This window comes from Talpa europaea (genome assembly GCF_964194135.1).
Source record: "Talpa europaea genome assembly, chromosome: 4".
NCBI classification, from domain to species: domain Eukaryota; kingdom Metazoa; phylum Chordata; class Mammalia; order Eulipotyphla; family Talpidae; genus Talpa; species Talpa europaea.
The window spans coordinates 146,711,499-146,728,313 of NC_140070.1; the positions used below are offsets into that span (position 1 = coordinate 146,711,499).

Consider the following 16,815-nt stretch of genomic DNA (forward strand, 5'->3'; position numbering starts at 1 on the left):
CACACATACATGGCGTGCACCCAGGTGTGCACACTCAACCTGCACACACGCCGTGCTCATGGGTGCTCCTGCACATGCCTGTTTGTGACACTCAAGACGTGCACACACACTCTACCACATAGTGCCCGGCCCAGGGCAGCACAGGCTGCCACTATAGCTGGAGCTTGGGGGTGTGTGAGCCCCGGGAGCTAGAGTGCTGCGGGCAGTGCTGGGGGCAGAAGCCGCCCTCTCCCACGTCTGTGGTGCCAGCTTTGTACACTGGGCGCCTCTTAGGGAACAAAGTTTCAGGACACGGGACCCGAGGAAGAGGCTAAAACCCGACACTCCGGCGCGGGAGCAGGTACGGGAACAGGCTGCTTCAGACTCAAGCAAGCCGGGAGCGCGTGGCAGGCGGGGTGAGGGAGGGGTGGAAGCCAGGTGCTGGGCCGGGCCTCTGCCTGTGGGATGGGAATCCCGAGGCAGAGCTGGTCTCTTGTGTGCGGCTGCACAGCCTGGGCAGATCTCCCGGACGAGGGAAGGGTGCTTGGCAGCAGGCAGAGGCATGGTGGGGGGAGCATAGCAGCCCCGGGCTCAGGTCTGGCCAGTGTTGTGCCCCATTTTGTGCCTCTTCCTGCAGGGATGACTGGGATCCTGCCAGCTCATGTGGGGCCCTGGCCTCCGGAGCCACTGGTTGCATCCTGACTCCGGCCTGCGGGGCCGCCAGGATGACAGGCCAGGACCCTGCGCCACCTGGGGAAGGGCAGGGCTGGCCCCGCTCGGCAGGGTGACCACCGAGGACACACCCAACGTCTCCTGTCCCCACCTGCCCCACACCAGGCCCTGCAGGGGGCTCTCCGTGTCAGTCCCAACCCATAGGCCACCTGGAGGCCCGAGTGTCTTCTCATTTTTGACTGCATGTCACACATCATGTACCAAGTGACGGGGATGTGACAGTGTCCCCCTGGGGGGCAGCATCTCCTCTCCTGCTGGGCCTTCCCTGAGGTTTGGGTCCATGTGTTATGGTGTGCACCTTCGTTTAGATTTTGTAGTTATGAGAAGCTTCAATTCCTCTTGGGGGATGTGCCAGCTGCTTGGGTAAGAGTTTGCCCCAGTGTCCACCCTAACTGCCCACTGCCGCTGCTTGCCTGGCACACAGAGAGTGCTGCAGCACCTGCCGTCCCCGGTAGGGCAGAGGCGGCTCATGTAGCCATGCTGAGCAGATGGGTCTCAGAACAGGGGTGCCTGTCTGTGTGGACCAGTGGGCCAACGGAGGCCCAGCTTTCTGACCTCCTGTGCCTGGTGTCCAGGATGACTGGACTCTGCTTTCCGTTTTTAGTGGGTTTGCATGAGAGACTCCCTGCCTTGTAACTACCCTGCAGGGTCCCACATGGGGTCTGGGCCGAGGTCTGTCTCCTGCTCCCTCTTCGGGAGGGGATGATATCATCCGCCCTCCTCAGCCACAAGGAAGAACCCTCCCCTGCCTCCAAGGCCACATCTCTCCCCCTCAGTTGGGGCACCAGGGAGCAGCGCTGACTGGCAGACTCCTTCCAGGGGAGACCTGCAAAATGTGAGAGACAAAATGGAAGGACCGACTGCTGGGCTGAGAACAGTTTATTTGCTCATGTGGGCCGGCTCCCCTGGAGACAGAGAAGACCCTGGACCAGGACCGCCAGAGGGGCTGACAGGGGCATTCACAGGCTGGATCATTCACCGGCTGTCACTCCGGAGTTCAGGGGTTTGACGAGCCTGATTTCATTGACCGCATGTAGGATCTGGGGGCAGGAGCAGGTCCGTCTGCCCTGGGAGCCGCTGGGGAAATGTGCGGTCAGCAGCAGGCAGGGGTGCCGCAGGGGACGGGCCTGCAGACCATGGTGGGGCCGGAGGACTGGCAGGAGGACTGGCATCCCCCAGAGGACTGGCAGGAGGAGGCAATGCACACCATGGGTCTGCAGCTCACGGGCACACAGCAGGCAGGGAGGCCACAGGAGATGGGTCTGCAGACCAGGGTGGGGCCGGAGGACTGGCAGGAGGACTGGCAGCCCCCGGAGGGCTGGCAGATCATCATGGGCTGGCAGCCCCCGGACGACTGGCAGGAGGACTGGCAGCCCCCGGACGACTGGCAGATCATCATGGGCTGGCAGCCCCCGGACGACTGGCAGGAGGACGGGCAGCCCCCGGAGGGCTGGCAGATCATCAGGGGCTGGCAGCCCCCCGAGGACTGGCAGGAGGACTGGCAGCCCCCGGAGGGCTGGCAGATCATCATGGGCTGGCAGCCCCCGGACGGCTGGCAGGAGGGGCGCAGGCACACGACCGGCCGGCAGCTCAGGGGCGCACCCATGGAGGACGGGCAGCCCGAAGAGCAGCCAGAGGAGCAGTTGCAGCAGCTCATGTCGGTGGACTAGGTGGTGGTGGAGGAGGGAGGCGATGTCTGTGGCTCCCTGCCGGGCGACTTTTATACCCAGCTGCGGTGACCTGACAGCAGGAAGCTTCCTGTGGACTTCCTGTTTCCTCCCTGCGCTTTGCGCACAGCTGTAAATGTCTCTGGCCTGTTTGGCCATCATCTCCGTGACTAATGACCCCTCTGCAATCCCTTGTTACTCTTGGAAACCCCCCGAGGCTCCATCTGGCTGCTGTTTCATTCCCCAAAGTCCCACCTGAGTCACTTCTCTGTGAGTCCACCACCTGGCGCTGGACGCTGCTGTGTGATGCCCTCCCTGGGGGTTAGGTCTGCCAGCTGATGCTCCCAGGCCCTCCAGCGGGCAGATCCCCCAGGGACACACAGGAAGGACAGAGGGTGCTCAGACAGGACAGGGTGGAAGGGTGGGGCTGCAGAGCTGCTAGAGGTGCCGTGGAACAAGTCCTGTGTCCCAGGGGAGCAATGAGGGGCGGGCAGCCAGACCACACGATCAGCGGGCACAGCCTGTGCCTGAGCCACTGCACCAGCTCGGCGACGGGTGAGGCAGGTTCAGGGGCCTTGGGGCGGTGTGGTCTGAGACCAGCACAGAGCAGCAGGCTTTGTGCCATCTGTTGGGGTCTCCTGAGGGGGCACAGTCACTCCTGCCAGCCCTGCCTCCTCCTCTCTTTGGGCGGCTGTCCTTCTGAAGACCCTAAAGCCAGCAGGGAGGGTCTCGCTGGAGACTGTGGACCTGGGCCAGGTGCTCACACGGCCCTCTGTCCGCCAGGACAAAGAGTCCAAGGTCATCATTTCACCTCCACCTCCACCCTTGACCATAAGAATACGATGCAGAAGATGATGTTCTGGAAAGTCCCTGGAAGAAGCGGCTGCCGAGTTGAAAGCCTTGTGGGAATGTGTTCATTCCTGACCACCAACAGGCCCGTGGCTCTGCGTAGTGCAGATGCCAGCACCCACCACACTCCTGCGAGCCGTGCTGGGGGGCGCCACTGGGCCTGGCCCACCACCCGGCCTCCCCAGAGGAAACGGTCCCGCCGAGATGCAGAGCTTAGGACGCACGCGGAACTTTGCAGGGCTGCAGGTGAGCGCCCACGCGGGCGCCGCTCGAGGGCCGCTGGGGCCAGGGCCGGCGGCCAGCCGAGGGGGACGGGATTCGGGCTCTGGGCACGGGGGCCTGATTCCCAACACACAATCAAGAATCGCTAGACATGAAAAGATGTAGGAAAATGTAAGTCACGGTTCAAGGGGAAAAAGAAACCATAGCAACGAAACCGGAGGGTCCAGATACTGATTTCAGAAGACTTACAAAGAATCAAAGAGAATACGCACGAGGAATTACAGGGAAATTATTCTCACGAGTGGATAAACAGGGAAACTCGGCCGATAAACGGAAACTGCGAACAACGGACAACGGGAATCCTGGAGCTGGAGAGTAACGGGAGAAACAACCCCCTCCGGGTGGCCTGAGAGAAGCTGGGGGGCAGGGGGAGGGGGGAGGAGGAGGGGGAGAGGACGACAGGGGGAGGGGAGGGGGGCAGGGCAGGAGGGGCGGGGAGGGGAGGGGGGGAAGAAGGGGGAGGAGAGCAGGAGGGCGCAGGGAGGGGGACAGGATGGGGCGGGCAGGAGGAAAGCGGGGGCCACGCCGTGCAGCAGGCAGCGCCCAGCCTGCAGAGGAAGGAGAAACAGAACCAAGGAAACAAAGGGGCCCACGGGCCGGGCCGGCGCGCGAGCTCGGAAAGAACGCGGAAGCCCCCGCGTGTCCAAGAAATAATGCGCAGCTCCCCGCATTTTGATCCTAAAAAACAAAAGGACCGACAGATGCACGGGCGGGGAGCGTCCCATCCGGGCGCGTGGCGGCTAAACTGACGAAGCCAGGACAGAGAGAAAGCGCCCGCCGGCAGGAGCCACTCCCCGGGGAGCGGGGCGCCGCGGGGCGGGGCGGGGCGGGGCGGGGCGGGGGCGTCCTCTAGGTGCGCGGGAGCACCGGCCGTCTGGACCCAGACAAACCCGCGCTCGGGGGATGGACACGGCAGCCAGCTGAGGGCCCCACGGGCCCCCGCGGTGACGCTTGGGGGCAGGAGAGCTGAAGCCGGAGGAGAGGGGTGCAGGGGGAGAGCAGGGCCGGCCGGTGGAGTCCCGACCGGGTCCGACCCGAGAGCCTGTTCAGAACGTCCCTCTCGGGACCTGGGTCACAGGTGAGGGGCCGCCGTGGCCGCCCAGGCGCCTCCGTTTTATGTGACCTTGACCCGCGGACAGAGCCAAAGGGCAGCCCACGCTGGTGTCCCGACCCCGCGGGCGCAGGGACCGTCCTGGGGCGAGAGTCCAGCGCGGGGCCTGCGCTCGGGGCTCGTGCCCGCCGGGGCGAGGTCGCTCCGCCTGGGGAGGACACGGCCTGGCGCCCGGGTCTCCGAGGCCTCAGATCACGACAGGCCCCGGGGCGGCGAGCCAGGCGGTGTCGTGTGGACAGAGCACTGGGCGTTCGTCGCGGGAGGACCTCGGCGTCGTGAGGTGGCCCGGTCCCCCACGACGGCCGTGCCCCGTCCGACGGGGCCGCGAGGCAGGAACCCCACAGCTGCTGAGTCACAGGAGCCTCCGGCCCAGAAGCAGCGGCTGCCTGAGTCACTTCCCCAGACTCAGGGACGAGGAAACCCCGCGCTTCCGCGGGCAGCCCGAGCGGCTGGCGCCGGGAGGAGGAGGCCGCGAATGAAAGGCGGCCGGGGAAGGAGCCACAGGCCAGCCGTCCTCCGCGCTGACCCGCCGGCCCCCCACCGCCCCGTGCCACACCAGCCGCCCCTCTGCTGCCAGCCAGCTGCTTAAGTGCCCGGCTCCTGCCATGTGCCCTGCTGTGTACCTGTGAGTTGCTGGCCTGTGAGTTGCTGGAGATGGAATTATAGCAACAGCCGCAGGCATGGGGAGCCGGTGGGACCCTCAGAGGACAGCGCCGCAGTCAGGAGGGGCGAGGCTCTGGCCTGCTGTCCAGGAGGTTGAGCGGTGCAGGCCCCACTACAGCAGGCACATCCGGTCCAGGCCAAGCCTGCACCCAGCAGACCATGTGCCGCAGAGCACCCAGACTCTGGCGGGTGGGAGCGCGCCCACACGGGAGGGGGAGGGGAGCCCAGCGGCCCAGCACCACCCCACTGCACTTGTGCACGCAAGCAGGTGGCGATTAAATAATAAACTCTTTAAAAAACTGCCAAGACAGGACCTCCCCAGTGGCACAGCGGGTTGAGCACCGCACTGTGAAGCTGTCTGCAGCATCTGCAGCATGGGTTGGAATCCCAGATGGCCAGGGAGCAACCCACAGGGCGCAGCAGACCTCTCCTGTCGCGCCCGCTGCTCCCCTCAGCAGTGTACTTCGTCAGTCTGCCTGTTCTGCTCCCCGCTCTGTCTCTGGTGAATCCTCTCACCCTCCTACGCCTCTGGCCAGGACCCCAGCTCTTGTATAAAAATAAATAAATCTTTAACAAATAAAAACTATCAAGACAAGTCACAGGGAAATTATAAAATCGAGATCAATTAAAATCGAAACAGAACAGACTAAAACGTGTGGGACGCAGGCAGAGCATGGAGGGGAAGTCAAGGCTCCAAATGGCCACACTGACAAAGAAGCTCGCGAGTCTGTCCGCCTCGAAGAACTGGACAAACAAGAGCAAACTAAACCCGCCGGCAGGGAGGAAATGAGGGAGATGGCGGTGGACATAAGTGACGCAGAAGGTAAATAGGAGAAAGGCTAAAAACCAAAGGCCGGTTCTTCGGAAAGTGTAATAAAATCGGCTCCCGAAGAAAGGAAAGAAAATGCAGAGAGCTAAACTCAGGAATGCTTTGGGCTTGGGTGACGTCACAGGGAATCCCCCCAAGACGCAAGGAGCAACCCGAGGCCTCCAACTCTTCCGGGGGAGCTGCCCCCATGAAGGGAGGGAGGGCAGCAGAGGCGGGGTCCTCCACCAGGTGCCAGCTGAGCGGGCGGCCGAGGAAGGGGGTAAATGCCCAGCCCGGTGCCCGTGCCAGGCTGCGGCATCCGCAGGGGGCGGCGAGGAGCGGCGCCCCGGGGCACACGCAGGACGCGGCAGAGAAAACCAGCAGTCTCCCGTCTGAAAAAGCCTCGGAAAGCGAGGAGTGGAAGGGACATCCCGCAACAGGCCTTTGTGGAAGACCCGCTAAGGCCTCGCCCTGCAGGGGAGGGGCGCCCCTCCCGCCCAGGCCCCGAGCGGAGCAGAACGTCCGCGCAGCCAGGCCTGCGAGCAGGACGCCGAAGCGGGGCAGGAGGAAGTAAAATTGTCTCTGCTTTGAGCAGAATCCGTGTCTACCTCCTCCAGAGCGCTGCTGGAGCTAACGAAAGAACTGAAGGAGACTTCAGGGTTCAAGATCAACGCACGAATCAGACGTGTTTCTGCACAGCAGCAAGGAACAGTCCAGAAAGGGTCCCCTCACAGGCACACCCGAGAGCAGGATTCGCAGGAATGAATCTAAGCAGCGGGTCACGGGGCAGTTTCAGCTGGGGGGATGGAAAGTTCTGGAGATGGATGGCGGCCAAGGTTACACGCCATGGGAGGGAACTCCTCGCCACCGAGCCGGGCATGCAGTGTAGCTGGCGGCCAGGCAGACAGAGGGCAGGCGAGAGAGCGCCGGCGGGTGGGAGGGAGGACGGCAGACACACAGACGGATCTTCAATCCACAACGGAGCCCTCAGGCAGAGGAAGGTGCTCGGGCGCCCCCCCTGGGGACGGGGCCCAGATCACGCGGGACGCAGGCGGGCATGGAGGGCGGGGGCCGAGGTTGCCGGCGGGCACCTGGGGCAGGCCCGGCCGAGTCCCCACGTGCACCTGTCAGGGGCGCTCTGGAGCTCTGGACAAGAGGCCGTGCCCCCCTCGTCCCTGCCACCCACCCTCACCGAGCGCAGGGCTCCCCTCCAGGCTGGGTCTCCGGGGAGCCTCACTCACCAGCACCCGGGGCGGGGAGACCAGAGACGAGACGCCGGGGGAGGCGGGGAGGTGGAGAGGGCCGGTGGGGCCGCACATCTCCCTCGCACGACGCGCAGGTGCCGGCTGGGAGCTGACAGCTCAAGGCCCTGGAGAGGGGTGGACCCCGGGGGTTGGCAAATGCCGCCCAGACGGCTCTCCCCGTGCGAAACCAGGCCCTGCGCCTCTGGCCGGGACTCCTCTGCTCCTCCACCGTGGGTCCCCTCCAGGCCAGACTGGCCAGGCACCCCGGTTCTCAGCCGAGGTTTGGAAACGCTTATTCCGCCCCCGCGGCGGCTGTCACAGCTCTGCACGCTCTCGCGACCCCTCCACGTCTCCGGGGGCAGCCCCTGTCCCGGGCCAGGCCTGTGCCCCAGCACAGCCCCTCACAGGGCGCCGCCAGCTCCAGCCACCTCCATCCGGCCCCGTGACAGCCCCGAAGTCTGTGCGACCTCCCGCGACCCCAGCCGGCCGGGGCGCCCACCATGGGTGGAACACAGACCCAGAGAGACGCTGGGCTGGGCTCGCGAGCTGCTGGCCCCAGGCCGCATGCAGGGCGGGTGGTCCCGGGACCCCCCTGGGTTCGAGCCCCTCTGAGTGCATGGAGCTGAGGACCCACTTGGGGCCCGGGGCAGCTTCCTGGGGGCCACCCACACGGCAGCCGGCTCACTGGTAAGGGGTGGTGACCCCCCATTGCGTGCAGTGACTCCCCACATGCGGGCAGGCGGAGTGGCCGGGCCAGCAGTATCAAGCCAGGAGCCTGGCCCTCATGGGTGGGGGTCCCCACAGAGGGGCTGCCGGGCCACCCTGGGCCAGGTCGCATTTCTCCTGGCCACCCGCAGGTGGGCCCAAGACACCCTTAGGTGGGCTCCCCCTGAGACCCCCATGAGGCTCCGCCACGCAAGCCCTGAGCTGGGGGAGAGAACACCGTGCCCGCCCCGCCCCCAGCTCCCTGAGCGCAGCTGGGCCATGCCCAGGCGCCCAGTGCCATGGCAGCTCCTTCAGACTCCTTCAGCACGTGATGCCAGTGGGGATGGGACATGGACGGCGTGACCAAAGGCCAAGGCAAGGCCGGTGTCCTGGGAGCACGTCAGGGTTTGGCAGGAAGCCAGGTGCAGACCCAGAGCATACACCAGGGTTCCCAGAGAGCAGGAAGCTCTTTTATCAAAGCAAGTGTCTCTGTTGCCTAATCGCTATGCAACAAAAAATGTCCTCATCTAACAGCTGAGAAGTTTTTAAAAAAAATGGTGTCACGGTGACCATGTGTGTGAGGTAATGGGTGTGAGGTGCCCTGTGTGAGGTGACTGAGGTGCTGTGAGGTGACCAGTGTGAGGTGATCAGTGTGAGGTGACTGTGTGAAGTGACTGGTGTGAGGGAACTGTATGAGGTAACCGGTGTGAGGTGAATTGTGTGAGGTGACCAGTGTGAGGTAAACTGTGAGATGACTGTGCGAGGTGACCAGTGTGAGGTGACTGTGTGAGGTGATCTGTGTGAGGTGATCTATGTGAGGTGACCTGTGTGAGGTGACTGTGTGAGGTGACTGGTGTGAGGTGACTGTGTGAAGTGACTGGTGTGAGGAGACTGTGTGAGGTGATCTATGTGAGGTGAATGTGTGAGGTGACTGTGTGAGATGACTGGTGTGAGGTGCCCTGGGTAAGGTGACTGTGTGAGGTGATCTGTGTGAGATGACTAGTGTGAGGTACCCTCTGTGATGTGACTGTGTGAGATGACTGTGTGAGGTGATCTGTGTCAGTTGACCAGGATGAGGTGACTGTGTAAGGTGCCCTGTGTGAGGTAACCAGTGTGAGGTGACTGTGTGAGGTGCCCTGTGTGAGGTGAATGGTGTAAAGTGCCCTATGTGAGGTGACCTGTGTGAGGTGACTGTGTGAGCTGATCTGTGTGAGGTGACCAGTCTAAGGTGACTCTGTGAGGTGCCCTGTGTGAGGAAACCAGTGTGAGGTGACTGTGTGAGGTGATCTGTGTGAGGTGACTGCGAGAGGTGACAGTGTGAGGAGATCTGTGTGAGGTGACTGGAGTAAAGTGCCCTGTGTGAGGTGATCTGTGAGATGACTGGTGTGAGGTGCCCTGTGAGAGGTGACCTGTGTGAGGTGACTGTATGAGGTGATCTGTGTGAGGTGACCGGTGTGAGGTGATCTGTGTGAGGTGACTCGAGTAAAGGGCCCTTTGTGAGGTGACCTGTGTGAGAAAACTGTGCGAGGTGACCAGTGTGAGGTGACTGGTGTGAGGTGCCCTGTGTGAGGTAACCGGTGTGAGGTGAACTGTGTGAGGTGACTGTGTGAGGTGATCTGTGCGAGATGACTGCTGTGGGGTGCCCTGTGTGAGGTGACTGTGTGAGGTTATCTGTGTGAGGTGACTGGTGTAAAGTGCCCTGTGTGAAGTGACCTGTGTGAGGTGACTGTGTGAGGTGATCTGTGAGATGACTGGTGTAAGGTGCCCTGTGTGAGGTGACCTGTGTGAGGTGACTGTGTGAGCTGATCTGTGCGAGGTGACCAGTGTAAGGTGACTGTGTGATGTGATCTGTGTGAGTTGACCGGTGTGAGGTGACTGTGTGAGGTGATCTGTGTGAGGTGACTCTAGTAAAGGGCCCTGTGTGAGGTGACCAGTGTGAGGTGACTGGTGTGAGGTGCCCTGTGTGAGGTGAATGGTGTGAGGCGACTGTGTGAGGAGACCAGTGTGAGGTGACTGGTTTGAGGTGCCCTGTGTGAGGTGACCTGTGTGAGGTGACTTGTGAGGTGATTTGTGAGATGACTGGTATAAGGTGCCCTGTGTGAGGTGACCTTTGTGAGGTGTCTGTGTGAGGTGACCAGTGTGAGGTGACTGTGTGAGGTGATCTGTGTGAGGTGACCTGTGTGAGGTGACTTTGTGAGGTGATCTGTGTGAGGTGACTGGTGTAAAGTGCTGGTGTGAGGTGACCTGTGTGAGGTGACTTTGTGAGGTGATTGGTGTTAGGTGACCAGTGTGAGGAGACTGCTTCGAGGTGCCCTGTGTGAGGTGACTGTGTGAGGTGACTGTATGAGGTGACCGGTGTGACATGAACTGTGTGATGTGACTGTGTGAGATGATCTGTGTGAGATCACTGGTATGACGTGCCCTGTGTGTGGTGACTGTGTGAGGTGATCTGTGTGAGATGACAGGTATGAGGTGCCCTTTGTGAGGTGACCGGTGTGAGGTGACTGTGTGAAGTGATCTCTGTGAGGTGACCAGTGTAAGGTGACAGTGTGAGGTGCCCTGTGTGAGATGACTGGTGTGAGGTGACTGTGTGAGGTGGTCTGCGTGAGGTGACTGGAGTAAAGTATCCTGTGTGAGGTGACGTGTGTGAGGTGACAGTGTGAGGTGATCTGTGTGAGTTGACCTGTGTGAGGTGATGTGTGAGGTGACTGTGTAAGGTGATCTGTGTGAGGTGAATGGTGTAAAGTGCCCTGTGTGAGGTGACTGTGTGAGGTGCCCTGTGTGAAGTGACTGGTGTGAGGTGACTCTGTGAGGTGATCTGTATGAGGTGACCAGTGAGGTGACTGGTTGACGTGCCATGAGTGAGGTGCCCTGTGTGAGGTTACTGTGTGAGGTGATCTGTGTGAGGTGACTATGTGAGTTGATATATGTGAGGTGACTGGAGTAAAGTGCCTGGTGTGAGGTGACCGGTGTGAGGTGACTGTGTGAGGTGATCTGTGTGAGGTGACTGGAGTAAAGTGTCCTGTGTGAGGTGACCTATGTGAGGTGACTGTGTGAGGTGATCTGTGTGAGGTGACCAGTGTGAGGTGACTGGTATGAGGTGCCCTGTGTGAGGTGACCAGTGTGAGGTGACCGTGTGAGGTGATCTGTGTGAGGTGACCAGTGTGAGGTGACTGTGTGAGGTGATCTGTGTGAGGTGACTGGTGTAAAGTGCCCGGTGTGAGGTGACCTGTGTGAGGTGACTTTGTGAGGTGATCTGTGTTAGGTGACCAGTGTGAGGAGACTGGTGTGAAGTGCCCTGTGTGAGGTGACTGTGTGAGGTGACTATATATGGTGACCGGTGTGACGTGAACTGTGTGAGGTGACTGTGTGAGGTGATCTGTGAGAGATGACTGGTGTGAGGTGCCCTGTGTGAGGTGACCGGTGTGAGGTGACTGTGTGAGGTGATCTGTGTGAGGTGACCAGTGTAAGGTGACAGTGTGAGGTGCCCTGTGTGAGGTGACCGGTGTGAGGTGACGCTCTGAGGTGACTGTGTGAGGTGATCTGTTTGAGATGACTGGTGTGAAGTACCCTGTGTGAGGTGACCTGTATGAGGTGACTGTTGAGGGATCTGTGTGAGGTGGCCAGTGTGAGGTGACTGGTGTGAGGTGCCCTGAGTGAGGTGACTTTGTGAGGTGATCGGTGTGAGGTGACTGTGTGAGGTGATCTGTGCGAGATGACTGGTGTGAGGTTCCCTGTGTGAGGTGGCCAGTGTGAGGTGACTGGTGTGAGGTGAACTGTGTGAGGTGACTGTATGAGGTGATGTGTGAGATGACTGGTGTGAGGTACCCTGTGTGAGGTGCCCTGTGTGAGGTGACCGGTGTGAGGTGAACTGTGTGAGGTGACTGTATGAGGTGATGTGTGAGATGACCAGTGTGAGGTACCCTGTGTGAGGTGACCTGTGTGAGGTGACTGTGTTAGGTGATCTGTGTGAGGTGACCAGTGTAAGGTGAATGGTGTGAGGTGACTGTGTGAGGTGATCTGTGCAAGATGACTGGTGTGAGGTGCCCTGTGAGGTGACCGGTGTGAGGTGATCTGTATGAGTTGACCAGTGTGAGGTGACTGTGAGGTGATCTGTGTGAGGTGACTCGAGTAAAGTGCACTTGTGAGTTGACTGTGTGAGGTGATCTGTGTGTGGTGACTGGTGTAAATTGCCCTGTGTGAGGTGACCCCTGTGAAGTTACCAGTGTAAGGTGACTGGGGTGAGGTGCTCTGTGTGAGGTGACTGGTGTGAGGACTGTGTGAGGTGATCTGTGTGAGGTGATCTGTGTGAGGTGACTGTGTGTGGTGACTGAGGTGATCTGTGTGAGTTGACCGGTGTGAGGTGACTGTGTGAGGTGATCTGTGTGAGGTGACTGGAGTAAAGTGTCCTGTGTTAGGTGACCTGTGTGAAGTGACTGTGTGAGGTGACTGTGTAAGGTGATCTGTGTGAGGTGAATGGTGTAAAATGCCCTGTGTGAGGTGACTGTGTGAGGTGCCCTGTGTGAAGTGACCGGTGTGAGGTGACTGTATGAGGTGACTGGTATGAGGTGAACTGTGTGAGGTGACTGTGTGAGGTGATCTGTGTGAGATGACTGGTGTAGGTGCCCTTTGTGAAGTGCCCTGTGTGAGGTGACTGTGTGAGGTGACTGTGTGAGGTGACTTTGTGATGTGACTGTGTAAGGTTATCTGTGTGAGGTGAATGGTGTAAAGTGCCCTGTGTGCGTTGACTGTGTGAGGTGCCCTGTGTGAGGTGATTGTGTGAGGTGACTGTGTGAGGTGACAGTTTGAGGTGATCTGTGTGATTTGACTGCTGTGAGGTGACTGTGTGAGGTGATCTGTGTGAGGTGACTTGAGTAAAGTGCCCTGTGTGAGGTGATCTGTGTGTGGTGACTGGAGTAAAGTGCCCTGTGTGAGGTGACCTGTGTGAGGTGACTGTGTGAGGTGACTGTATGAGGTGACTGTGTGAGGTGACTGTATGAGGTGGCTGTGTGAGGTGCCCTGTGTGAGGTGACCATTGTGAGGTGACTGTATGAGGTGACTGGGGTGAGGTGATCTGTGTGAGATGTCCTGTATGAGGTGTCCTGTGTGAGGTGACTGTGTGAGATGACTGGTGTGAGGTGTCCTGTGTGAGGTGACTGTGTGAGGATCGCCATGAGCAGGTGACTGTGTGAAGGCCCAGGGTAGCCTCTTCTGCTGGTGGTTACGGGGTGTCTGCTGGATCTGCTTTGGGAGGGATGTGGGTGTAGGATAAGCACGGAGCCAGGACTGCAGGGCTGGGATACGCGTTGGACGTTGGAGATGGACTTGGGTACGAGTCTGGCATTGACATCACTACGTGCTGGGCCATGTCCCCAGTTCCCCGTGACTCCAGGCCCCGCCCCGTCACACAGGCAAGGTGGGCCTCTCAGTGTGTCCCTGCACAACCGCCCATGGCCCATGAGAAGGGCGCCCTGTGCGCGGGAGCACAGCTGGGCATGACGGGGGGCCCGTTCTTGGACCCCGCCTTGGGACCAAGCGCGTCCGCTGCAGGAGGGGGGCTGTGCCCGCCACATGGGTGCCAGAAGTGGGGGGCCCCAGGCACCCCACTGCAGAGGCTCAAGGCAGCCGCCTGAGCCTCTGGCCGCCACCAGGGGGCGTCCTGCACATATGCACCAGCCCAGCCTGCCCAGCACCGGCAGAGGGGACTCCTGGGGCCCTCACACCTGCGCAAGAGTACCCCACTCGCCCAGGACAGAACACAGCCTGCAGGGCCTCCCTCAGCCGTGACCTGACACCCTGGGGTGAGGCCCAAACAGGGGGGACCCGCTGTTGCCTGTTGCTGGTCGTCCGGGGGGAGGGGGAATCAGGTGTGGCCAAATCAAAGAAGCAAGGCGGGTGGATGCAGGAGAGGCAGCCAGGACAGGCCAGGACCCTCTGACTGCCCAGGGCGACCCAGGTCCCCACCCCTGATGTCCTGCCCCAGGTGACAGCCAGGCTCCCTCTGAGCCTGGGCCTTCTCTCTGCTCTGCCCCCAGGGAGCCTCCCCAGGCTGGCCCCGCAGACCCTGTGACCTGGCCGCATGGACACCAGCAGGGCAGGACGAGATGGGTCAGGGACCGGCAGCAGGGACTTCCCAGCCCCACCTGGCCTGTTTACCACGGCCGCGGCTGCTCCCTGGCGGGGCCTCCATGTCTGCCTCTGGCCCACCGGGGTGTCTCCCACTGGAGAAGCAAGGGCCCAGCAGTTCCACATTCCCCTGGATCCCAGGACAGGGTGGCCTGGGGTTGGGGAGCGCCCCTCTCCGCACTCCACACACACCCTGTGGCCGAGATGACCCGGTCTCACCCCTACTTTCCCCATCGCCCCCAGGCTGGCTTCTCCCCAGGGGCAGCGTGGAGGGGGGTTGGGTGTGGGGCCTGGCCGAGAGGGCAGGCGAGCTGCTCCTGTCATGCACCGCCTGCGCCCCCAGGAGTCCCGGCCCAGCCCTCCAGGACACCCCCTCCCTCGGAGGGGGCCCACCAAAGCAGGCAGAAGCTTCATGTCCACACAGGGCCATCCCTCCCCAGGGCCCCCGGACTGTCCTTCACCAGGCCTCCTGCCTCGAAGCCCTGGGACCCACGCCCACCGGGCAACACCCTGCCCCCCATCCCGGCCCTGCTGTAGCCACCGCTTCTTGGAAGGCACCGAGGGCAGCTTTCCCTGGGCCCCTGAGTCAGGGACTCCTGGAAAATCCCAGGCAGAGGCTCCCCCAGGCCCCCGGGGACCTTCTGCTCACGCAGGGCGTGTCTGCCCACAGGAGAGGGGCTGGGCCGGATCAAAGCCCCGCCGTGGGCCTTGGAGGAGGCGGGAGGACGGCACGCCTGCCAGCGGCAGGTCCCCTCTGCTCTAGGCTGCTGTCACCCGCGGCCACACACCGGGCCAGCCTCCAACCCGGTGGGCGGCACCGACTGCCCATTAAGGGCCCAGCCGTGCCCGGCCTGCAGGGAGGCCTCCTCCAGTGCCAGTGCGGCCAGCGGCCTGCACGGGGCTGAAGCGCAGCTCCGCCCCCCCAGGCCCGGCTTTCATCTCGGCGGGTTGGTAACTGGGTCATCCTGCAACTATTCGCCACGCGCCCCGGGCGGGGGGCGGCTCTATAAATAGCCTCCATTGTGCTCCGCAGTCGCTCTGCTCCGAGGGACAAGAAGGCGCACGTCTGTGACTCAGCCCAGACAGCGTGCGCCTGGACAGCCGCCGCTCAGCCGCACCGTCCTTCTGGGGGGCCCCGGCCCCGTGCTAGCCTGTGCGTGGGGTGTGACCCCCCCTGGAGCAGGGGTGCCCCTGGGTGCAGGCTGCCTTGGCTGCTGCACAGCTTTGCAAAATCACGGTGCCAAGGGGGTCACTGCAGGCAGGGGATTGGGAGCCTCAGCCCCCCAGAGCCCACATGCCGTGGTGCCCGGGCACCCCCAGAGCCTGCTCAGTTCCCTCACACAGCCCCAGCTGTTCTGAGGTGGCAGGCCCTTAGGGAACGCCCACACCCCGGGGCCAGGTCCCAAACTTGGTCATCATTGGCTATTTCCAGGCACGTCTGTGGGAACCAGCAGGAATGGGGGGCTTCAGAGATTCCGGGGAGCGTAATTCGCATATGATGCGGAGCCACCCCAGGGCCCAGGCGTCCCGCCCGGCGCCCGCCGCGTGAGGCCAGGCGCCGCGCACTCGCCCGCACCAGGTCTGCCTGGCCGCTCTGGCGTCCGCCTTCTCCGAGCCAGGGCGGGGAGCGGAACCTCCCGGAGAAACCCAGGAGGGACAGCGATGTCCCGGCCCCAGCCAGCCCGGCCTCTGAGGAGCGACCCGAGCCCCCACGCCTGCTGGCCCAGGGGGACCCCGCTGGGGCGGTGCGCCCCAGGCCCGGCCGCGACACCAGGGGTCGTGCCCCCGGGACAGAACCGCGGGCCCTGCCTGGCGAGCCGGACGGGCTCCAGGGCGGCCGGGCCGGGAGGGCCTCCCCACCTCCGCACCCCGTTCCTGAAGCAGGTGACGGCCTCTCCCCCAGGCTGAGCAGGCAGGCACACGCGGGAGCCTCAGGTGGCGGCTGGTTAACTCTTTGAACCGCTCTCCGCCCTGCCAGCATCGAGGCGCTGCCCACGGCTCTTTAATCTGCTCCCCCGCCGCCAGGAGCGGAGCCGCCCGCCGCCTGGCCCCTCGCCAGCCCCGCTCCCCGCACGGCTCCCCCGGCCCTGCCCCCGGTGCCCTTACCTGTGCAGGGCTGCCATGGCCGGGCCCCGCGGCCAGGGGTCAGCAGGGGCAGGAGCGTCGCCAGGCACAGCGCCAGCAGGGCAGACATGAGGGGGCCAGGGCCCGAGCTCCATCCAGGGTTGCGCACGCGGCCGCGGGAGGCAGGTGCCCTCAGACGCAGGGCCAGCCGTCGGGGCTGCGGCCGGCGCTCACTGGAGGGGCCGCATGCTGGGTCGGGGGCCCAGGCCCGCAAGGCAGTGGTGCTGGCAGGCGGGCAGCGCCCCGTCTACCTCCTCATTTCCGCCGGGGCTCGGGTCCTGCCGCGCAGGTGACAGGTGATAAAATCTCTGCACGGTGAGGATTAGTCATTGGAGAAGCGCAGCTGGGGGTGGGGGGCAGAGGCGGTGGCCCGGAGACTAGCGCCGGGCCTCGATCCCGGCCGCCTCAGGCTGGAGTGCCCCCCAGGCAGCCCCTCGCCGCGCTGCCTGGAGCCGGCGAGCAGGTGACCCCGGCTGGCGCGCGGGGCCGCCCTCTGTGGGTGCCAGACAGACGCGCTCTGCTGGG

At 62.8% G+C, this 16,815-nt stretch overlaps 1 protein-coding gene across 1 annotated transcript in view; it reads right to left on the minus strand.

The window, feature by feature from the left end:
• Positions 1–16,360, minus strand: part of TSPEAR (thrombospondin type laminin G domain and EAR repeats) — a gene marked incomplete at both ends in the record, with an annotated part of 83,034 nt that extends 66,674 nt beyond the window's left edge. The window contains one exon of the mRNA XM_084232544.1: positions 16,273–16,360. Within this exon, the coding sequence (XP_084088670.1) occupies positions 16,273–16,360 (88 nt within the window). The remainder of the gene's footprint in view (positions 1–16,272) is intronic.
• Positions 16,361–16,815: the final 455 nt, after the last annotated feature.